General features: G+C 36.8%; 1 protein-coding gene across 2 annotated transcripts; it reads left to right on the top strand.

Moving 5' to 3' along the window:
• LOC100254786 (uncharacterized) lies at nucleotides 1-23,617 on the top strand. Of its 2 annotated transcripts, XM_002263595.5 has the most exons (12): nucleotides 1-1,326; nucleotides 7,744-7,833; nucleotides 7,927-8,163; nucleotides 8,450-8,671; nucleotides 8,748-8,859; nucleotides 11,703-11,861; nucleotides 13,163-13,224; nucleotides 13,311-13,390; nucleotides 15,489-15,565; nucleotides 15,662-15,696; nucleotides 23,012-23,057; nucleotides 23,292-23,617. In XM_002263595.5, exons 1-12 carry the CDS (start codon nucleotides 139-141, stop codon nucleotides 23,294-23,296), a joined length of 2,313 nt encoding a protein of 770 aa, XP_002263631.1. In that variant the 5' UTR covers nucleotides 1-138; the 3' UTR covers nucleotides 23,297-23,617. The 2 variants fall into 2 exon arrangements, with proteins under 2 accessions (XP_002263631.1, XP_059594865.1); XM_059738882.1 differs by having other exon boundaries at nucleotides 23,012-23,617.
• The last annotated feature ends 1,164 nt before the right edge of the window (nucleotides 23,618-24,781 follow it).

Genomic DNA, 24,781 nt, shown 5'->3' with positions numbered 1-24,781 from the left:
AAATCAGAAGGAAAGACAGCCTATAATAACGTTTTAGGCCTAGGGACTATTCTCGCATGGGTGCGTACCTTCGCACTGCCTGTGAGTATATATATTTTCCGTAAAGACAAACCGCACAAAAGCTAGATTGCCAAAAAAATGCCTCCCAAGACAGGGCCTCGCCCTAGAAGAGGACCTAGGGTTACCGCCCGGAAAAGCGTCCCTCCTTCCAACCCCGCTCCAGATGATTCCGTACATCCTCCGGCCCCGACCGCCGCCACTGCCGCCACCTCCGCCACTACTATTTCTACCACCGCCCCTGCTTCTGAAAGTGAAACCACCGTCCCTTCTTTAACCTCCTCGGCTGAAGCCAATTCCTTTGAAACTCCAACAGCTCCAGAAGCCACCCCTCAATCTGGAACTGGAACTGAAAACGAAAATGAAACGATAATTGTGCCTCAATTGGTGGAGCCTTCGCCTGAAGTCAATGAAGAAAGTGATGCTCCTCCATTGACCTCTCCTCCGCCGGCCAAGAAGACGGTCAGGGTTGTGAAAAAGAAGGTGGTCAGAAAAATGGTTACCAGAAGAGTGGAAAAGGGTTTGGTTGGGTCTTCCACTACACAGTCGGAGGCAAAACCTAGTCCTAATTCTGATCCTGCCGTATCTGCTGCAATGGAGGGGGTGGTTGTTTCGGGTTTGGCTGAGGAAGTTGAAAACCCTAAACCTCCCTTGGATGGGGTGGTGATTTCGGGCTTGGATCATGAAATTGAAAAGCCTAGCCCTCCCATTTCTGTTACAATGGAGGGAGTCGCTGTTTTGGGTTCGGCAGATGAAGTTGAAAAACCTAACCCTAACCCAAAGATTCTGTCTGAAGCTGCGGCTGTGATTCCGACGGAAGGTCTTGTATCGACTTTGGTAGAGGATACCATTGAAAACCCCCGTATTTCTGCTATGGAAGATGTAAATGTGGATTCAATTAAAGATCAGAAGGGCGAATCAGAGAATGAAAATATGAATCCCCAGGGCGAAATGAAGGAAGAGGTGGAGAATTGTGATGGAGGTGGTACCAAGGAAGTGGCTGAGGTGGAGGATAGCATGGCAGTCCTGAGCGAGGAAATGGAGGCATTAGAGAGGCAGAAGAGGAGGAAAACTGAGATCTTTATTGGTGGGTTGGACAAGAGTGCCAGGGAGGAAGACATTAGGAAAGTTTTTGAGGAAGTGGGTGAGGTTTTGGAAGTGAGGCTGATGATGAATAGTAAGACGGGGAAGAACAAGGGGTATGCATTTCTGCGGTTTGCTTTAGCATCTGATGCTAAAAGGGCTCTGGCAAAATACCCAAAAATTGAGGTAATTCTATTTGGATATAATTGGGTGTAAGTTTTCCTGTTTTTTCTACTTGTAATTTGATCGGAAGTTTAAATATTTTTTAATGTGGTGAGTACTATTAGTTCATTACTGTGTCACCTAGCTGGAGAACATGTTCTCTTATCTTCCAGCCTTGGCAAGGGCCTCGCCAGTGCATGCCTCTTATTGCCCTCTACCCCTAGTTGTATAGTTGTATGCCCGCTTAGTGTCCTGTTAGTAAAAACCTTCTGCCAAAAGTTCCCAGATAATACAATTCATAAGGTTATAAGGAAAGCAGGTAAAATTATTGGAAGGAAGCCAGGGGAGGTATTGAGTAAAATAAAAGAAATTTTGGGTGTAGGTGAAGGCTAATGCTAACTAGATCGCACCTGCTAGTTGACTATTAGGGTAATACCTTTGGAGCATTGAACTAGTAAGACAATTAGTGCCCATGTGGTTGTTAGATATGTTGTTTTATTTCACGGGTTGGCTACCATCCTAGTTGCTCATGTAACATACTTGGACTCATGTGTTCTTATGACTCATGAGTGTTACTCTTTTTTTTCTTTTTCTTTCTTTATTTTTTGAGGGAAAGATCTGATTGTTTCATTGGGTTATGGTTATCGTGGTCATTATAATTTCTACAACCTTTTTTCTGTAACCAAAATGCTAAGTGATGTAACATCTCATGGCTTTGATAATTTTTTTTTAATTTTTTTTTTATCAATAAGCAGAAAATTGTATTGCAAAGAGGCGCTAAAATAGTGACCCACAAAATTACAGTATAGAAAAACTCACCCCTTACAAAAGGCCCCAAACAACAAGAAAAAAACTAATAACCTTCTCCCTTATCGCAAAAACACCCAATCTATAAAATCTATTAAGGTCGAAGGACCATCTTTTATCCACAATTTGGTTTCTGACCAAAGTAAATACACAAAAGAAGCTTTCAGCCTTTGAATGGACAACACACAATCCTCAAAAGCAATTGTATTCCTAGCCTTCCAAATGACCCAAAACAAGCGTAACGGTCCCACTTGCCACGCCACCTTCCTCTTCTTACCCACTAAAGAGCCCCTCCAACCTAAAAGGGTTTCGTTTATTGAAAAAGGAAAAACCCAAGATACTCCAAAAAAAAGAAAGAAGCAACATCCACACTTCCCTTGTTTTTTCACAATGAAGGAGGAGGTGGTCAATTGACTCCTCACACATTTGGCACAGAAAGCATCTATTTGCCAAAGCCCAACCCCTCTTTTGCAAACGGTCCAAGGCTAGAACTCTTCCCCACGAAGCCTCTCACGCAAAGAAGCTTAATTTGGGCTGCATACAAGAGTTCCAAATAATCTTCGAAGGGAAAGAAGCAAGAGACACTGGTTGCAAAGCCCTATACAAAGATTTTACCGAAAAAACCCCATCCTTTGAGTCCATCCACCTCACCCCATCCTCCTCATCCACCTTAACCTTCTTCCCATCCAAGCAACAAAGCAACCTTTCCACTTCTTCCAACTCCCAATCATTGAAAGGTCTATTGAAATGAGGAGTCTAACTTCCCCCCCTTTCCCCCTCGGCTGACCAAACTTCATTTACCCAAGCCTCTTTGGAAGTTGCTAGAGCAAATAATGAAGGGAAAACCTTGCACAAAGGGGTGGATCCACACCACTTGTCTTTCCAAAACCTCACCTTCTTATCATCACCCACCACAAAGCCAAAAGAAGGGGTTACTAGATGTCCCATCTTACTTATTGCTTTCCACAACCTAACTCCATAGGCCTCCCTAGCCTCACAAGATCTCCACCCTTCTCTTTCCTCCCCATATTTCCTTCTAATCACTTGGTTCCAAAGGACCTTTCTTTCATTTGCAAAGCACCAAACCCACTTGCCAAGGAGAGCCTTATTGAAAGTCGCAAGACTCTTAACCCCCAACCCTCCTTTTCTTTTGTCTACACACACAATCGGCCACCTTACTAAGTGCAGTTTTTGCTCAAGGGCCCCACCACCCCACATAAAATCCCTTTGAATCTATGCCAATCTCATTCTAACCACCCTAGGCAGTTGGAAAATAGACATAAAATAGATCGGCAAATTGGACAAGGTACTTCGAATTAAGGTAATCCTCCCCCCTTTTGAAATGTACTGACGTTTCCACATAGCCAATTTCTTTTGAAATCTTTCTTCTATTCCATCCCAAGCGGCAGCAAATTTAAAAGGAGCACCCAACGAGATTCCTAAGTAGGTGGAGGGAAATTTTCCCACCTTATACCCGAACTCATCAGCCAACTCTTCCACATTCTCAACTCTACCAACCAGAATCAATTCACTTTTTTCTAGATTTGCTCTTAATCCTGAAATTGCCTCAAACCACATTAACAACCAGCACAGATACGTCAACTGCTCCTCCTTTGCCTCACAAAAATCAACGTGTCATCAGCAAACAACAAATGAGAGACTTGGACCCCTTCACCCCTTCTTCCCCGAACCAAACAAGTCGACAAAAAACCTCCAGAAACTGCTCTCTTCAGCATACAACTAAAAGCCTCCATCACAACTACGAATAAGCAAGGCGAAAAGGGGTCTCCTTGCCTTAACCCCCTTGAGCTATGAAAAAATCCAGTCGAGCTTCCATTCACCATAACTGAAAACCTAACCGTGGATAAACACCACTTTATCCATCTACACCACCTTGCCCCAAACCCCATTTTCTTCAACACCGCTAAAAGAAACAACTAGTCCACGTGATCATAGGCTTTCTCAATGTCTAATTTGCAAAGAATTGCCCCTCTATTGCTTTTCAAAATGGAGTCTATTACTTCATTGGCAATCAGCACTGCATCCATAACCTGCCGCCCCTCCACAAAAGCGTTTTGAGACGTTGAGATCACCTTAGCTAACACTCCCTTCATTTTGTTAGCCAACACCTTAGCTAACCACTTGTACAACCCTCCCACTAAGCTGATTGGCCTAAAATCCTTCAAGTCCTCAGCCCCCCTTTCTTAGGAATCAACACCAGAAATGTTGCATTCAGACTTCTAACAAAACCCCCAGTCTCATGGAATTGTCTGAAAAACTCCCAATCTCGTGGCTCTGATAATATTATTGTTGATTTATCAACGATTCAATATTTTTTACCATATAAACACTAATTGCCAATTATTAGCATGAGATAGAGCCAAGCATCATTGGCGCTTGAGGTTCATTAAGGACTCTCATGATTGGGCGACGGGGATAGTGAATTTTGTAATGGGGAATGTTTATGGGGTGGAGGGAAATTGGGATGATGCTGGGTTGAAAGAAGATCTCTAGACGAAGATGAGAAAGGTTGCTCTTACTCATGAATTTCTCCCTTAAAAATGGTCTTGTTTGTTTGTTTGTTTAGAAGTTTGAGAGAAAATTCAACAATTGAATAGTTGATGCATAGAATAGAAAAAGGGGAAGGGGGTTAGGAAAAATGGTATGGGTGTTAAGGTGGGCTTCCTAGTAGATTGGTGTTGCATGTGCAAAGTGAGTGAGGAGTTGATTAGCCAACTTTTGGTTCCTTAACATTGATCTTTGTCCATTTTTATGTTGTTTGGGTGCCTTCAAGAATGATAAAAGAGGTGTTTTCATGCTGGCATGGAAAATTCACAGGACTAATATGGGCATGAGTGGAGGATAACCCACCTTGCTTGGCTTTGTGTCTTAGGAAGAAAGGAATTAAAAAACTTGAGGGTAAAGAAATTTCTAAGAGAAAGCTTAAAGCGACTACTTTGGGTTCTTTAGGCGTTTGAGCAAAGACATTGTTAGAAGCTAGTTGAAAGTTTTCCATGTAGGTCATCAATGTTTTAAAAGGTTGTTGAGACTTACTCCTTGAGTTTTGTCTCAAGGTTGACATTATGTAAATTAATCTCAAGGCTATACCCTCAATATAGGGTAATTGAGGCTTAAGCCTCACTATATTGAAGCTTATAGCCTTGAGGTTATAGCCTCGAGGCTATTGAGGCTTAAGCCTCAAATATTCAAAAGGTTTTATTGAGTTTAGGGTTTTTATGAGCTTTTTGTATATATTTTATAAAAGGCAATATTCATTACTTTCAATGAATTGAGCTTTTACAGGGTTTTGGTATGGATTTACTAGTTTTGTTTTGCATCCAAGATTGGGTTAAATTTTTTTAAAAAAATAATGGCTTAGTTGGCTACTAGTTAACCCTTTAAATGGTAAGGAAAATAAGAGATTGAAAAGAAGAAATAAAGGCATTATTAGCCATTATTGTGGCTGAGCTTATATATCATTATAACCTTATTATTGATAGATAAAGGGAAAATATTGCTGTAATTAATGGATGGAGAGGAGCAAAGGGTTGACAAAGATACTGATGGAGAGAATAATAGAGCAATTGGATATAATTATGATTTTTTTGGAAGATAGGATCCTACTAGTAATAATGATGGTAGTTTTGAAGATTCTTTGATAAGAGGTTTTTCTTTTTTTCTTTTTTTTCTTTTTTTTTATAGGCATTATTTGATAAAAATATTAGAGAGGGTTGGATTTTAGAGGAGATAAGGAGGAACCAAATTAGAAACTATTGATAATGACACAATTAATTTGTGGTTATGCATTTTATGTTTTTTATTTATTTAATTTATTAGGTTTTTTTTTGTTTTTTTTTTTTAAATTGAGATATTTTCTTTTCTTTGTAATATTATTTATAATAATTATTTTTTGTTTAAGTTGAGTTTTGTGCTTTCGAACAATGAAGGAGAATATGGCCAACTGTTTCTTCTTTTGCTTCACACATGTAGCATTTATTAGGAATCCTCCAATCCTCCAATCCTCCAATCCTCCTTTTGAGTTGATCCAGAGTTAAAATCCTGCCCTAAGTTGCTTCCCAAGCAAAGAAGTTGATTGTTGACAATACTTAGGAATTCCAAATTATGCCTATGGGAAACGTCTCTGCTCTCCTAATTGCCAAAGAAAAGTAAAAGGACTTAATTGAGAAACTACAATTCATTCTAACCAACCATACCATAATGTCTTCAGTGCCCACACTAATGGAATACTTATACAACCTCCTAAAAAATACTTCAACCTCCTCTAATTCCCAATCATGCAATTGCCTTCCAAACCTAGGATTCCTACTACCGTTGTCCGATACATCAACCACCCAAGAATTTTTGAAGAGGCTATAGAAAAGAGTTCCTAGAAAGATTCCCTCAAAGGTGTGTCCCCACACCATTTGTCCTTCCAAAATTTCACCCTGTTCTCGGATCAAATCTTAAAACATGTTTTATCCTTGAAATCCTCCTAGCCACCTCTAATAGCCTTCCACACTCCTACTCCTTGTCCCTCCCTCTCTCACTTCTTTAGTGCAGCACCCCCTTTCAGTTTGTCCATACTTGTCAACAATCACCTATTTCCAACAAGGGTGCCTTGTTTTGCCTTGAGACTTACGCTTTGCCTCATTTGGGCAAAATTCCTCAAGACTACTTATAGGTTATAGCCTTTCAAAACATTGGAGTTTATTAAGGGCTATTGGATAAATTTTTGTGCATGTCTTTCTTGTGAAAAATTTCTTACTTGATTCTTTCAGTTGTATATTCAATGTAACTCAGGTATTTGTGTGGATGCTGTTGGTTTGGGGTTTAAGATTTAGGTTTAGGGTTGTTACCGAAACTTAGTTATGCTATGTGTAAATGGGAAAAGTGTGTTTTCATACACACCCTTGGAAAAAAATCACAAAATAAAAGCCCTAATTTCAAAAACCCAAATTGAATACATTTACCTAAAAATAATTTGAATTTTGTGCACTTTTCAATCAGAAGTACTACCTTTGAATTTAGAGTGCATGAAACTTGAATTACTTTTTGAGGATTCTCATTTTGTGATTATTTTCAAATGTGTGTATGAAAACACACTTTTCTCCGTGTAAATCCATGGGACTTGATACCTCAAGATCATTGAAGAGATTATTTTTTTCTCCTCATAGTTGCATTTGATGGAAAGGGTCAGAAAAGTTTCTTACGTAATATCCTTGAAATCAAACTATAATCTTAGTTACGTGTGGAAATGTTAAGTTACCATGGAATGTCTCTGATTTTTTTTTCCTCTTTTGCAGTTCCAATGTTTGCATAATATTAAATTCTTTGTTTTGTATAAAAATGATTATGAATTAAAAACTAGACTTAAAAGCTGAACAGGTATTTTATAATCCTTTTTTTTCCTTTTTGTATACACTGCAGTATGGTCTATGCTTCAAATAATTTTTTTAAAACTTTGTTGGCTCTTTCTTCATTCAAGTTGTTATTGTTATGCCATGCGTTTGTTGCTGTTGAATTTTCTTTTTATAAATATGTTTGCTCAACTTATGCATCTTAAATGGAGGATATTAGCTTGGTCATCATTATTTTGAAATAACTACTCTTTTTTATTTGTTTATTAAACCAAAGATTTGCGGAAAGCAGTGTGGAACAGCACCTGTTGAGGGCAACGACACGATATTTCTTGGTAATATTGACAAAAACTGGAAGAATGAAGATGTAAGATTTTTTTACTGTTGGTTTCATTCTGTATATTTTTTGGGCTAAAATGGTGAATCTGAAAAGAGATTTTTTTTTTTTTTTTTGGAACAGGTTGTTAAACTGTTGCAGGAGATTGGAATAGATAAAATTGATAAAGTTACCGTTATGGTTGATCCTAGCAACATTGAACGGAACCGTGGTTTTGCATTTCTAGAACTTGAAACTAACAAAGATGCTCAATTAGCATACAAGAAACTTCAAAAGAAGGACGTCTTTGGGAAGCACCAGAACATTAAAGTTGCTTGGGCCGAACCCTTGAATGAGCCAGATGAAGACGAGATGCTGAAGGTCTGTCTAGTTAGATTTCTTGATTGCATAAATGGAGGATTAGATATTTACGGGGGCTTAATTTTTGTTTGCAGTTGGCTTCTAATTAAATTCTAATTATTCTAATTTTAGAATTGAATAAAATTTTATTTGATTTATTTTTATTAGAGTTTTATTTTTCATTAGTTTTTCTAATCTGGACTTCTAATCTGGACTTCCTCTCCAATTAGTTTTTCTTTGATAAGCAGGATTCTCTCTTGAGATTCAATTATTTTTCTGCAGTACTTATTCTCTTGCCTCTTTCTAGGTGAAAACAGTTTATGCAGAATACATACCTTCTTCGTGGGAGGAAGAGAAAGTGCGTGATTGTTTCAAAAAGTTTGGGGAGATTGAAAGTGTTGTTCTTGCTCGAAATCTACGCTCATCTAAGAGGAAAGACTTCGCATTTGTTAAGTATACAACCCGTGAGGCTGCTCTAGAGTGCATTGAGTCGTTTAGTCGGGAGCCATTGCATGATGCGGAGTGCAAGGTTCTATATTTTTCTATATGAAGCTAATTATTTACTTCATTGTGCTCTAAATGGTTAATACAGTTGAATTTTTTAGGTTAAGGTGAAGGTATCTCTTGCAAAACCCATACCAAAGGGCAAGCAAATCAAGCGAGTCTCAGATCCTCTTAGCAAGGACATCTCCAATCAGAAGCCAAAGGCAACTAAACGTGGGTATTCACTTCATATTCCAATGGTGGTTATATTTTTTCACCATTAAAACTTAAAGAACAATACCATTTTTTTTTTGATAGGTAAAGATAATTCATTAAGAGCCAAAAGGCTAGAGAAAGGGTATACATGGAGTATACCAAGATACAAAGAGGCAAAAAACAGAAAGATAAACAAGCTGACCCTTACTTGTTGGCTAGCCAGTCTACAAAATCTATTAAAGAGAGAGTGTGTTCTTCTATATACAATCTAGCCCAATTCACAAAAGTGTACAAAAAAATGGATTTAATATCTTGGTCGTTCCTCTCAATATCATCGAAGGTCATCCTATTCCTTTCTTTCCAAATGGTCCACATTAGGTAAAGGGGGGCAGCTCTCCAAGCTTTCTCCCTTTTCTTGCCCACGAAAAATCCATGCCATCCGAGGAGGTTCCTTTTCACAGAGGAGTGCATCACCCATTGCACCCCAAAAAGGGAGAAGATAAAAAATCATAACATTTTGGCCTTCTCACAAAACAAGAGAAGGTGATCTGTGGTTTCCTCCTCATATTTGCACAAAAAACACTTGTTGGGGATGCTCCAACCAAATCTCTTCAGGCAGTCAATGGTGAGTAGCCTGCACCAGGTCGCCTCCCATCCAAAGAAGCTAGTCCTAATTGGAACCCAAGGTGTCCAAATAGTTCTAGCTGGGAAGGGGGGCTTGATGTCCCTTGAGAAAGAACTATAGAAAGACTTGACAGAAAAGGTCCCATTCTTGTTCTCTTTCCACCGGAGCGAGTCATTCACACCTCTTCTAATGGTCAAAGGATGAAGCTTGCTTAATAAGCTTTCTACTTCTCCCACCTCCCAATCATTAAGATGTCTAGTGAAACGAAGCCCCCAGCTACCCCCAACTTCATTTTCCTCCCAAGCCTCAACAACCCATCCTTCTTTGTTGATGGAGAGATTAAACAAGAAGGGGAAAGCTTCTTCCAGAGATTGGTTTTCACACCACAAGTCCTTCCAAAACTTCACTCTAGTGTCATCCCCTACGATGAAGTGGGAGTGAGAGCGAAAGTTCTCCCAACCATTTCTGATGGCCTTCCAAACCCCCACCCTATGCCGGTCTCTTACTCCTTTGGAGCACCATCCCCCCTCTTGATGGTCATACTTGCTAGAGATAATCTGCTTCCATAGAGGCTCATTCTCATTAGCAAATCTCCATAACCACTTCCCAAGAAGGGCTTTGTTAAAAGTGGCTAGATTGCGGATACCTAAGCCTCCATCCTTTTTAGCGGCACAAATGACCTTTCAACTCACCAAGTGAGGTTTATTCTCTGAGGCTCCACCGCCCCATAGGAAATCCCTTTGGATTTTTTCAAGCCTTACACAGACCCTCTTGGGAATCACAAAGAGAGAAAAAAAGTAGGTTGGGAGGGTAGAGAGGGTGCTTTTTAGTAAGGTAAGACGGTCCCCTTTGGAGAGGTATTGCCTTTTCCAGAGAGATAACCTTTTCCTAAATCTTTCTTCCATTGTATCCCACACCCTAGTGACTTTATATGGGGCTCCAAGAGGAAGACCCAAGTAGGGGGTAGGTAAACTTCCAATCTTACATCCTAAAACCGAGGCGAGAGTCTCCATTGAAAGATTTTTATACTTTGAACTAAATTAGGGAAAGAAAAGCTGAAAAATAATGTAAGTTGTTATGCTACGAGAATAAAGAATATCATACTGCTGTTAGTTGTCTTGTGCGTATCTTGGTTGCTATTGGTATCTTTTCCATGTACTGTTTTGAATTCTTTCTTTGAGTATATTCCAGAACAATTTTGCATTAAGTAGCCTAACATTGACAGGCTGTGAATTATTCTCAAATCACTTGCTGATGGTTCTTTCTGATTTGGTTATTTGTTGAATTTTTGGAGGCAAACTACATGAGTATAAAGCTCAAATCTTAATGTGATTCACATCTTAAAGGCATAACAAGTATAACTTACAAAGCACTTAACAAAGCATAAAATTTAGTTGTGTACTATATCTAAACCAATTGAAGAAATCATGCAAGGTAGCTCCATAAAATCTTGTAAACCCCTTGGCTCTTATTACATTGGTGCTCTAGGGAGCAGGTATTAGTAACCTGATCTGCATTTGTTCTTGATACATGGTCAAACTTTGTGAAGAATTTTTCTTTCTTTTTTTATTCCAAATAACCTATTAATACTTCTTATAGATGAACTTTCTAATGTAAGTTTGAAAATATCAGGGTTAATATGCAATTCCTCATATTACTTAATTTATTTTCAAATCCATCCTTATAAGTCATCAACCTTACCAAACATGCACCCTTACAGTTTGGTGCTTAGCTCTGATTTGCCTCTTTTGGTGTATCTGGAGGGAGTGCAACTGAAGGAATTTTGAAGATGAAGAATTGTCAAATCAAAGTTTGAAGGATCTCTTCATTTGGTCGATGTTAGAGTAGTCCTAAGAGTGTTTGGAATTGGAGAACCCCTCTATTTTGCATTTCTTAGATGCTCTTTATTGTGGCTAGCTTTGCACCTTTTTAGGTCTTTTTTGTCTTAATTGGTGGTTGCTTTGGCATTTACTGTGTCTATTGCATGTAAACGTAGGGTGTGTCCCCTCTTTTTAGGGTTTCTTAATACATGCCTTTGTTGTCTATTAAAAAATATATGTTTTTCATTGTACATGAAAAATGTGGTATATTTATCATATTGTGTACTGTATGTTGTTGATAGCTGTACATTCGGTGCCATCTTTTTTTTTGATCAGATGTCACTTCAAGTCATGTCTTATTTTCATATTAAAAAATTGTCTGTATGTGGTTAATTCAACATCCTCATTTCTTTCAGGTGATATAAAGCCGAATAACCCCAGAAACAAGGGAAAATCTATAGGAAATACTTATGAAGAAAAAAATGTTGTAGGACGGTCTTCTACAAATGCTGAACTTGTACAGCTCTTGAGGGAGCAGGCTTCATGGAGGCAGCCACAAAGAGGATTAGGTGGAGGTAGTCTTCCATCCATCTTTGGTTCCTCCTGTGTATGCTTCTTTATTTTCATGCTTTCAATTAGTAACTTTCTATTTAGTGAACTGTGAACAATTAACATTGTTTTCGTTTGGGGTTTAGAATTTTGTGTACAAATGTGTCGTGTGATTTATGTATCTAGTGTTTTGCAGTGCAATTATTTGTTTTCATTTTCTTTTTAGTTTTTTAACCATTCTAAATGATGAAAAGACTTATAGACAAGGGAGGTTGGTACTGCGGAAAATCAAATAGTATGCTGTCAGTAGATCCTAGGTTTACCGATAAATTCTTTTTTGGTGAATCCATAGCTAAGAAGGCTTATTTAACCAAGTTCACTTGTTTTTAAATGCTAGATTCACCAGTCAAAAGTTGTTCTTAATGCATCCATAAGTAAATAGATTTTTGATAGAGGACATGCTTTTGGGAAGAAGATATACTTAACCAAGTTCACCAGTTTCTTGGAGTGATCATTAGAACCACTTTTAACTAGTATGTTCTGTTGTTCACTTTTCATTGAACTATTGATCCTTTCTAGAAGGTAAAATTTGCAGGCAGCTACCATGCTCTATCAATTCCCCAAACCATCAGACTTTTTTCTTCGATTCCCAATGATCCTGTAACCATGCAATCTCAATGCATTTTACCCTTCAAGTGACCAATGTGGAAATTTCTGATGAGTGAAATTAATTGCCTTTGTATGGGCTCCCCCACACTAATTGTTACAAGTCTAAACTTCTATCATTTTTTTTTACTTTGCTATTGCAATCATCCAGACAGGAGCCTTAACAATAGGGAGAAACTCTATTTCCAGATCTACTTCTCAGGGAACAAGTTTTGGTAATAGGACAGATGACAATTCAGAAAGATTTGTAGAAATGCTGTATAGAGGGCTCAGGAGAACATGTTTTGGATTCAACCATGGACTCAAAGTTGTGCACCTCATTATGATGTTGAGTAGAGAAGATGATTCCTCATCCTGAAGTCTTTAGGGTTACTTTGAAAGAAGAAATTCCAAGTAGGCCTGGTCTGTAGATGGTGGCAACCGTAGCAAATTGTAGCATTCAATATGATAATTTATTTGGTTGGAACCATAAATGGCATGATTAATTGGGTTCACACCAATATCAATTTTAAATTTCTGTATGAAACTGCACAGGATTTTTACAAAATTCTGGTTTCCTTCTCTTGTCATGTTTGCCCTAGAGTTTTATGTCTTTTAGATGGAATGCTTTTTAAGGGCAAAGTGCCAGAATTTCCTAACTCGTTTTTCTTGTGATGGACAGCATCTGTTAATCTGGAGTATCCTTACTCTCTACCTGGAAGCAAGCGTCCGTATGTTGCATTGGTAAGTCCTGTATTGTGGAGATTGGGTGGACATTTTTGAGCTGTATATGCATCTTAAAATGCTCTTGGCTTCCTCTTCAAATGCAGGGAGATGATCCACTTTATTCAGACCCGAGAGTGCGTCCTCGCACACACTTAGAAAGTTCTTTTCCAGTTGCAAGCCCAGGGTAATCTTATTTAATTTAGTTTGATGTGTTTCTAATAAGTTCTTTTATTGAAAGTGATCTACTCATCATTCATGTTAAATGATTCTTTTTACAAATTCTTTTACATGAACTAGCAAAGAACCTGTTGGATGTGTGGGACCATGTAGAATTAAGGAATAATAGAATATTAAGACTAAATAAATTAGTGTAAATTTTTTGCAGTTCTGTTAAAAACATGCAGATATCTTTAAATGTAAATTGGTTGAGTTTGATAGTTCATCACTTACTTGTTTAGCATTTATTTTCAAACATTGTATTGAAGTGAACAAAATTGGATGGTTGAGCAGGTTTGTTCTGTTATGGAATTATTTTATAAATTTCCAACAAACATAATGCTTCAGAATTTTTTAAGCTAAATTTTAAATATTGGCATCTTAAGTGAGGTTTTGAAATGTTTTGAAACTGACCTTTTGTCTCTATGTTGAACCTGATGAACTAAAATAACACTTCCATTTTTTATATATGATTCTCTGGAGTCTAGGTACCTCTTGAATTTTTGTTTTATGGAACTAGAACCATTTAAAACAAAGGAGGATTATGCAGGAACAGGAATTAAGCAATGCTAATTCAAAATTGGTGAGCATGTTAGGTTTAAGTTGAAAATTGAAATAAGTGAGTGGATGAATTGGATACACGTGTGCACGCACGCACATATGCACCTGTTGGCATGGGTTCACTACACAGGCGCACACTTGCATGTGATTGATCGTAAACGGGTACATGCTTGTGCATATGCAGATACACACAACCCTCTAGTCTAAATTGATTCTTTTGATAGGTAAAAACAGTTGTATTAGAAGCACCAAAAAAGTGCCCAAAAGTATACATGAGGTATACAGGGCCAAAAAAAGGAGGGATACACAAAAAACCAATCCCTCTCCTCACTTACAGCCAAGCCAATCAATAAAGTCAAATAAAGACAAAGAACAAGAGCTTAAATGCACCCTGACCCACTCTAAGAACATTTACATAAAGGACTATAAAATAGCTTCGTCTGTTAATCAGAATCTTCAAATGCTCTTCGGGTTCTCGCCTTCCATAAGGTCCAAAATAAGCACAAAGGAGTTGCTTTCCATGTCTTATTTCTTTTCTTCCCTACAAAGGCACCCAGCCAGCTAAATTGATAAAAATGCATTCTGATTATTTCATCTTGAGAGAAATAAATGATAATTAAAATGGTAAAATTTTCAAAATATTTATAGTTGTTAAGTTAAGATCAATTATTATTCAAGTCTTTGTATAAAACATCTTAATGAGTGGGATTGTCTATTTTAAATTGCTAAGATTATTAATTAGCAGTTCTCATTTTTGTTTCTAGAAGGGTGTTTTTTTTTTTTTTTTTTTTGTGCCCCTTTTCTATTTTGTTGTCAAACTTGATAGGAAGAACACCTAACCCACTCTCGTTTCACCATAACTGAGGTCTTTGGACTAAATGGTTGGAAAAAAACCTTTGAATGGTCAAAGTTAATCAGCGGGATTTTCTCCTTCAATCAGTTTCTGTTTTTTGTGGGAAGGACCTCTCATCCTTCTCTTATATCTTTTCTTATATTAATACATATTTCTTCATTTCTGATCAAAAAAAGAAAAAAAAAAATGTTAATCAGCAGAATGACTGAATAATATCAAGAATGCTTTTATAGTTATAGATAATTGAATTTAGTGGCTTTTTAGTTAAACTGAGTTAAATCCAAGGGGTTTGTAGGTTTTGCATGAACCAATGGCTGCTTGTTTAACCTTGAAATTCTTCATGATAGTTCCAATCCAAACTGAAGGGTGTGACTTTGGTATTTGTAAAAGTGGACTGTAAAAGAAATAAGTTATCTCTGAACTACATTCTCATACACATGAGAGAACCAGAAGAATGTATGAGAGAAAAATGAGAAGAAACAAGGGAGTGAATATTACAGACAGATCCCCAGGTCAAAGATGTAATTTAAAAGGACTAAAATAAAAATAATAAACAACTTTGTAAAAGATGTCCCTATCAATAGTTAATCCTCTGCCTTCTAGTATGTTTCATTTGTTTACTCATGTTACATTACTTTTTGTTGCTTTTTAGTTACACTGCAATTTCCCAAGGTGTTGGTATGACATCTCTTTCCTATCATGAGCGTCAAGGTGCTCGTTATACATCAGGTTAGCTATTTTTTACATTGATTATTGCTTTGGAACAATACAAATTGCATTTTATTGATTTTTACTTCTTTTTTTTTTTTTTTTTGTCTTTGTTAGGATATGCATACTTGGATCTTCCAACTGGTTTCCAGGTATGGAGATACACACATACAAATATTTAGTGTTTTAAAAAACTTTTGAGGCTTCTGCCTTGAGGCTATAGACTTAGGTGGTGTTTGTTTTTTTACTTAATTCTAAATAGAACCTTAATGCTTAATAGTGTTAAATATTAGGTTGTTTGTTTTTGTAGTATTTTATTTCTATTAAGTATTAAAAAGTAAAGAAAAACCAATATGTTATTTTTTCTATTTAGAAAAAGCTACATATTTTGGCTTTTTCTATTTAGTAAAAAGTCTATAATAAGTCATGAAATAGTAGAAAAACAAACAATCTAAATTCTGAAAACAAATTGTTTTCAGTAAAAAGCAAAAAAAACAAACACCACCTTAGTACAAGGTAATTGAAGCTTAAGTCTCACCCAGCTAAGGCTTATAGTCTTGAGTCTACGGCCTCAAGGCCATTAAGGTTTAGGCCTCAAATATTTAAGCTTCAATATCCAATGATTTTAATTAATTGTGTTTTTGTGAGGTTTTGGTTTATATTTATAAGTTTTGTTTTGGGTTCAAAACTAGGGTTAGAGTGTATATAGATGATCATTCAATGGCCTTCATAGGATTTATTAATTGGCCTTGCTCTAAGGAGAGGAAGCTTGCAGTTTTTTGTTCTCTGCATTTTTTGCTTCTCCGTTGGTGCTTATTGTATACATTGTATATACTTTGGTGTGTCCTTTTCTTGAGGCTCTATTAATATTTATTTTTCCTTAAAAAAAAAAAAAAAAAAAAAACAGACTAGGGTTTTGTAATGATATGTAAGAAAACCTTCTATAAAGTAAGGTCTTAGTTATAATTAAATGGGAAGAAAGCATGAAACTAGTTGAGGATGGCTGATCCTAGTGGTGTACTGCTGGTTTGGAGTTGATTCAAAATCCTTTAGGGATCATTGCTGAGAAGGTCAAAGGAAAGGTGAATGGCAAAAGGGGTCTAGGTCTCTCTTCTTAGATTAGATTTGGTGAAAAAGGGCTTACTCTCTTGTTGAAAGGGGTCAAGACTTTCTGCAACGACATCTGAAAAACCCATGTTCCTATAGGGTAACACCTAGAGGGGGATGAATGGGTGTGTTTCAAAGATTTTAATATAAGTGTTGAGATTTTTAATCCAATTAAACCTTTGAGAATTATTTAATCATTTTTAACTCAATTAAACCCTATAAGAAATTAGGAATGATCAATGACAATCCAATACACAAGTCAAGAGGATTTTTACATGGAAAACCCCTACACAATGTGTGGAGATAAAAAACCATAAGGTTTAAGATCTCAGATCTAAAATCCACTGTACAAAATCATAATACACAGTTTTATTTGACAAACACTACCTAAAACTTACTTTCCAATACCTATATCACGATTCATGTTTGTGACGTAGTACCTTGAGTGCTCCAGTGAATTCGTCTCAGCCTCTAAGGGGATGTAGGTCTCTTCAACAACCTAGAGATTGTTCAAAGAACCTTTGGGAGCTTTTGGGAATGGTAAGGCAAGTTAGGGTGTTTTTTAAATGAGAGCAGCCAACCTTAAAACACATTTAGGTAGGGTATATATAGACTTAAAAGCCTAGAGGGTTGGAAACAAAATTTTCTTAAAAAATAAAATCTCAACTTTTCAAAAATTAAGATATTTTAGCTCAATTTTAAAACTTCCAATCCAACCCTATCTTATCAAAAAACTAACTTGCCTTTACTAAAACCTTTTTAGACTTACCTGTGATGGTCCGGTTGATTAAACGACAACCTTGATTCTTCAATGGAGAGTAAGTCACTGTCTATAAAGATCCTGTGCCAAAATAAAAAGGAACAAAATTGGCAACAACAAAAACAAAACATAATGCCCTAACAATCTCCCCCTTTCACAATTTTGTGATAAAACAAAGTTATATAAAACCCCCAAAACTCTCAGATAGAGTTTACATAACACTTAATAACGCTTGTCTAAACCTATTCAATCGACCATATGCAAAGGACAAAACTATGTATCCAATAGTTCAGGTTGGCTCGATGAATCGAGTAAAATTCTAGAAAGATAGATGGTGTGAGGATATGTCTTTGAGGAATGAGTTCCTGGGTCTTTATGCTATAGCTTCCTTTAAGGATGCTTGAGTGATAGATGTTTGGGATTGGGGTAGTTGGGGATCGAGGTTTATTAGACAATTCAATGATTGGGAGTTAGAGGAGGTTGATGCCTTATTCGGGAGGTTGCATAGTTACTCCATCGGTTTGGGTACTTTTGATACCATAGTTTGGCTGGAGACTAAGGATGGTGATTTTTCAATTTGGTCCTTTTACTCCTCTCTGGCAAGTAGAAGAGTGGAGCCTTTCCCGTACAACACAGTGTGGAATTCTTGGGCCCCTTTAGAGCTAGCTTTTTTGCTTGGGAGGCAACTTGGGCTAAGATTTTGACACATGATCAACTTAGAGGGAGGGGTTGGAAGATGCCAAATAGGTGCTACATGTGCAAGGCTGAAGAGGAAACAGTAGATCATTTACTTTTGCATTGTCCGAAAGCAAGTACATTATGGCAGTTGGTTTGTGCTCTTTTTCACATTCAGTGGGTGATGCATTCTTTGATTAGGGGGGTGCTTCTAAGTTGGAATGGTGTCCCGATTGACAAGAAAAGGAAAAAAGTTGCTCCTCTTTGCATTTTTTGGGTCCATTTGGAGGGAGTGAAATAAGAGAGCTTTTGAGGATAAGGAATGCTTAGATCAATCTTTTAAAAGTTCTTTTTTGTACCTATTTTGGGATTGGGTTAGAGTGTACATGGGGGATAACATTACTTCTTTGATAGAATTTGTGGATTGGTTAGGTTCCCCATAGGGAGCAGTTATGTTATTGCCCCTATTGGTTTTTGTATATGTATACCTTTTCTTTAATACAACACACGTTTTACTTATCAAAGGGAGGAAGACTCACCCTAATTCGGAACACTCTCTCTAGCATGCCTGTTTACTTCATGTCTCTCTTTTATTTGCCCAGAAAAGTTAGGTTGAGGTTGGAGAAGATTCAGAGGGATTTTCTATGGGGTGGAGGAGCTCTTGAGCAGAGGCCACATTTTGTTAGATGGAACTTGGCTTGTTTGGAAAGAAAGAAATGTGGTTTGGGTGTGAGAAATTTAGCTTTGATGAATAAAGCTCTCTTAAGTAAGTGGAATTGACGCTTTGCCATTGAAAGTGAGGCTTTTTGGAAGTAAGTTATTAGTCACAAATATGATGTAGAGGAGGGGGGATGGTGTACTTGAGCCGTAAGCGGGAGGCATGGTGTCGGGTTTTGGAAAGCAATTAGAAAGGAGTGGTTGGGTATGAATAGCAGTTTAGGCTACGGCGTGGGTTGTGGCAGGAGAGTAAGATTTTGGAAGGACAAGTGGTGTGGAGACGAGCCTCTTTGTAAGTCTTTCCCTTCTTTATTTTCCATCTCCTTGGCTAAAAACACCTGGGTTTTGGATGTTTGGAACCCAAATGGGGTAGGGGATGGTTGGACCCCTCTCTTCTCAAGGGCGTTTAATGATTGGAAGATTGAGATGGTGGAGTATTTTATACTTAAAATCCAAGCCTTTGGGGTGCAAAGGGAAGACGAGGATAAAGTGGTGTGGACAACATCTAAGAGTGGAGTTTTCTCAGTCAAGTCGCTTTATTCTATTCTAGAGCCTGGAGGTTCCTTTTTGTTCCCTTGTGGTAGTATTTGGAGGGCGAATGTGTCTCCTAAGGTAGCATTCTTTGTTTGGGAGGCTTCTTGGGGCAAAATCTTAACTTTAGAGCAACTCCAGAGGAAGGGGTACTCGTTGGCAAATAGGTGTTTTCTATGCCTTTCTGAAGTAGAAACGGTGGATTACCTTTTACTTCATTGTGTAAAGACACAGACATTGTGGAATCTTCTTTTCTCCCTTTTTGGGGTGGCTTGGGTTCTCTCTAGTTTAGTTAAGGAAACTCTCCTTGGGTGGCATGGAGCGTTTGTGGGGAAAACCCGTAAAAAGGCTTGACTAATGACCGCCTTATGTATATTTTGGTCAGTTTAGAAGGAAAGAAATTTGCTAGCTTTTAGGAATGAGTTTTCGCTTCAACTACTGAAATATTTTTTTGTATGTAATTTTTGGTCTTGGGTTAGGATGTTTATAGTTTTGAGCCCTTCTTCTCTTATTAGCTTTTTTGAGTGGCTAGGCTCTAAGTAAGGGTAAGTTGTTGTTTATTTCCTCCTCCCTTGGTTTCGAGCCTTTGGGCTGCTTTTGTATACTTCCTGTATACCTATAGGGCACTAGATTGGTGTTTCCTCTTTTTGTTTAATATTATTCTCTTTATCTATCAAATAAAAAAAAAATCCCTATACCTATAACCTATACACACCTAACATAAATACCCAAGGTATAGCAGTGTGTGGGAAATTATATAAATAATGAAATCAAATCAGGATGGTAGAAAAAATAAATCAAGAATGCAAGTCATGCACACAAAAAGGAAACCTCATGGTTGAAGCAAATTCAAAGTAATTTTCTTTGAGGCAGAAGGGGTTCTTGAGAGGAAACCTCACTTGGTTAATTGGATTAGTGTTTGCTTGTAGAAAAAGGATGTAGGTTATGCATCAAAATTCTCCATAATCTTAATAAGGCTCTCCTAAGTAAATGGAGTCAAGGATTCCTGTTTGAGAGGAAGTCCCTTTGGAAACAAGTTATAGCTTAAAAGTATGGGGCACAAAAGAGGAGATGATACTTAAGGGCGGTGGGAAGGACTATGAGTGGGGCTGTGGAAGACCATCAGAAAAGGGTGGGAAGTCTTTAAAAATAAAACGGGCAATGGTAGATAAATAAAATTTTGAAAGATAATTGATAGGGTGAAATCTCATTGGAAAAGACTTTCCCAATGTTATTTGCCATAGCCACTAACAAAGTCTCTTAGATGGCAAATTTGTGGGAGTAAGATACAAAAGGGGGTTGATGGAGCGGTCATTTCCACTATGATTAGGAATTGGAAGGAGTAAAGGTCTTTTTTAAAAAAAAAATTGTATCCTTTATCAATTAAAAGGGATAGGAAGGTAGTTTGGGTTGGAAAACTTATACTAGTAAATTCTCCGTCAAATCTTTCTATGCATCCTTAGCCCTAGGAAGTAATGAGCCTTTCCCTGCAAATGTCATTTGGAACCCTTGGGTGCCAATGAAGGTGGGTTTCTTCTCCTAGGAAGCTTTTTGGGAAAAGATTTTAACACTTGATCAGCTCCGGAGGATGGGTTGGAGCTTTCAAAACAAATGCTACATGTGTAAGAATCAGTTGATTACTTCTTCACTACCCCAAGGTGAAAATCTTATGGCAATTTGTTCTCTTTACTTGGAGTGGTCTGGGTCATGTATTACTCCATTAAAGGCAATCTTTTGAGTTAGTATGGTTCTTTTATTGGAAAGAAGATAAAGAAAGCTTGGAGGACTGGTTCTTTGTGCCTATGTTGGTCATTATGGAAGGAAAGAAACAAGAGGTTTTTTGAAGGTGTAGAGCAATTAGAACAAGCAACTAAATCTTCCTTTATGTATAACTTCATGAATTGGACTAGATTGTATTTAAATGATCATGCTACACCAATGGTAGGCAAGCTTTCTAGATTGATTGAGCTCAAAGTAACAAGAGGGAAATTGTTTTTTATTTTCATTTTCCCTTTTCGCTTGACTATGATGGCACTCTTTACATGAATCTTGTAACAACTTGCACCCAACCGTGTAGATATTGTCTGTTTTAGGCCTAAAGGGACTTTTACAATTTTAAAACACGTCTACAAGGTTAGGAGGAACCCATACATATATAGCTCTTGAAACTTTCTCCCTTCAGATATCACAAACATTGCCTTATGCAAACACGTCTTTGTGTCTCATGGGATTACGAGACCAAACAAATAAACACCCCTTATAAGGCCAAACACATCCCCACACCAGGGTCAGGGATTGGTTCTGATACCATTTGTAATAACCTGCTTCCAATTATGTGGATATTGTCCGCTCTAGACCCAAAGGGACCCTCACGGCTTTAAGACGCGTCTACAAGGTTAAGAAGAACCTATACATATATAACCTCGATAACTTTCTCCCTTATCCGATGTGGGATATCATAAATCTCATGTACCTTGTGGTGCTTTCTTTATTATCATATTTGTTTTGTTTGCTTATTAATATATATATATATATATTCTTTATTGTGATATTTGGTTTGTTGGATATAACATGTGGTAGAATAAAAGATGGGATGATATATCCTATTTCATGGCGATGTGATAGGATAAATTATCTCATCACTTATCATATCATATGAATTTTTTATAAATCAAATAGAAACATAGCATAATATATCCCATATATTCTATTGGATATAATATACAATAATATACCTATTCTATCCCAAGGGATATGATATCCTACGATATATATATCCTATCGTATTCTATCCAACCAACCAAACATAGCCTAAATAGAGAGGGAAGAAATAAAGGAGTTATTGATCATTGTAATTATTTAAGTTTAACTCATATATAATTATTAATCTCATATTATTGATAAATGAGGAGCAAAGGCCATTACAATGGATGGATGAAGAAAAAGAATGTGCAGACATTAACTTTAGTGTGGAGGATAATAGGACAATTGGATATAATTATTATTTGTTGGTTGATCCTACTAGTAGTAACAATGGTAGTGCTGAAGATTATTTGATAAAGCCATGAGAGGGTTGGATTTTAAAAGATAAAAGGAGGAATGATTTAGAAACTATTGATAATGGCAAAAAAGTTAATTGGTTATTATGAATTGTATGGTTTTCTTATTATTCAATTTCCAAGTTAAAGCTTATGCCTTGCTCCCATCTTGACACTTGCACCTCCACCTTATTTGGGCAAAACACCTCAAAATCTCTTTCAGCCTTTTAAAACATTGCACATGTTCTGATACCTCTTATTTTTCCTTTCTCTTTTCCCTTTTTTTTTTTTCTTTTTTTTCTTCACCTTATTGGCTGTCTTTGGGATATTTAACAAGCAATGCACTTATTGCACACATTCATTGAACTGAAACAATGTTAGGATATATTTGGTCCATGCAATAAATAAATAAATGTTGTGATGTAGTTCTATTTACGTGACAGATGATAGATATTTCTGTTTGTAATATATACGCTGTTAGACCAGATATTGGTTTACCTTTGAATAAAGATATTATGTCTAAATGCAACTGATTCATGGTGCATCTGATACTCTGTTCAACCAGACATTGATTTACCTTTGAATAAAGATATCCTGTCTAAATGCAACTGATTCATGGTGCATCTGAATTTTTGGCAGAGAGAAGGAGCTTCTTACCATGGGAGCAATGGTCTATATGGTCGATGTAAGTGAAATTCACATTTTTCTCTTTCAGCTATCTTTTACATAAACATAATCACTCGCACATTTGTTTTGTTTTATTGTTATTATTTCTCTCTTATATTATGACCTAATCTTTTAGTTGTGGCTGTTTATTTGTAGAGCATTAAAGCAAAGAAAGAAAGTGTGAATATGTGTTCCTTTTTTTTTCTCTTGAAACAAAATCCTCATCCTAATATATAGTTTGATGGTTTTACAGATTGATGGGGAGTGATGTGGTGAGAAATTGAGAAGGAGATGCCTAACATCTTTTCCAACTAAATCAATAAGCATTTTACTTTTTGTAATCCAGTAACTTAGTAAGACGATGATGATGGTCTGATGGTAGATGGATGTAACAGGAGGTAATGGTGGTGTACAGGGTGGTGTCTTTGGCTTTGGCTTTTGTAAATCCTGATGAGCTCTTTCAGATGGTACTAATCTGTTAAGAGTTCATAGATTAGATATATTTTATTGAATTATTTTAGGAATAACTTGGTCGACTCTGATTTATTAAAATGAATTTTCATTTTACACCTCCACCAACACCAGGCTTATCTTTTAGTTAAAATTTCACTTCTGCGTTGTTTCTGGAAAAAAACATCCTTGAGGGAGGAAAGTCCATGGGAATTGGAGGATGTTTTCCCTCATTACTAATACAATTCCATTCCATTGCTGATCTTTTGTCAGTAGGAGGAAACCAATGTTTTTTACTATTCATTATCTTCTTCTTCTCAGAGCCCGAGTCTTGTTATTTAATTTTCATTTTTATTTTTTAATTTAAATCAAGAAATCAAATCAGTGCCCTGTCACAAGGACAAAGCTTAAGCTGCTATACCAAGGATCAATTATGACCACTAGCCCTTCAAGGCTTTGATTATGACCACCAGCACCTACAACCAATGTTAATATTTTACCTTTCCAGTTTATGCGATGAGAATCGAGGTTGTTGGCTCCTAATCTTTTGATTTGCTCTTAAGACCATTAGACCACTAGCCTTTCAAGGCTCCATCCCCAAGATCAAAGAATAAAGTCCAATAACAAGCTATTACTTTACCTTCCGCTTATATAATGAACATGGAGGCTAGTGATTTCTAAGATTTTGATTTTGGGCATTGGGCTTTAAAGACCATTAGGCCCTGTCCCTCCCCACCACCCCACCATTACACCTTGCTCAAGCTTCATGGTTTGGTGCGGCTTGACCCATTTTTTATTTTCATATTTACTTCTTTGCCTCTGGTTCAATTCTTTTCATCTTCACCCCTCAAGCCCACTAGGTCATGTGGGTTTCTACTCAATGGCTTGCTGTTTTAACCTTTTTATGGGGTTTTTTTTTTTTTTTTCAAATGTCATGTTTTTTCCTAGAAAATACTAATAAAAGAGAACAAATATTGAAAAAAAGTGTTAAAAAAAAATAATTTTCTCAATTTTATTATGACAAATGCAAATATAAATAAACTTAGTTAGAAATTTATTTAAGTTATTTAATTTTTATATAAAAGAGTTAAAATAAATAAAAATGAGTTTAAAGTAATATAAAAATAACTTATTAACTTTAAATTTATTTTTTATTTATTTTTTTTACTTTTTTCTCTTTATTTTTTATTCTTCTTGTTTTTTCTCAAATTTTCCGAAAACAAACGTAACCTAAAGAACAGGGGAAAGGGTGGTTAACTTTAACTAGTGAAATTTGCATTTCTAAGTAGTTTG

Source organism: Vitis vinifera, chromosome 8 (assembly GCF_030704535.1).
Source record: "Vitis vinifera cultivar Pinot Noir 40024 chromosome 8, ASM3070453v1".
Taxonomy (NCBI): Eukaryota; Viridiplantae; Streptophyta; class Magnoliopsida; order Vitales; family Vitaceae; genus Vitis; species Vitis vinifera.
The sequence above is the reverse complement of the archived record's forward strand: the minus strand, read 5'-3'. Positions and strand labels throughout refer to the sequence as shown.

Coding starts and splice junctions, on each gene's coding strand:
- LOC100254786 (XM_059738882.1), top strand. CDS start 139: ATGCCTCCCAAGACAGGGCCTCGCCCTAGAAGAGGACCTAGGGTTACC. Junction 15,566..15,661: donor AGGTGCTCGTTATACATCAG/GTTAGCTATTTT, acceptor TGTCTTTGTTAG/GATATGCATACTTGGATCTT. Junction 15,697..23,011: donor ATCTTCCAACTGGTTTCCAG/GTATGGAGATAC, acceptor AATTTTTGGCAG/AGAGAAGGAGCTTCTTACCA.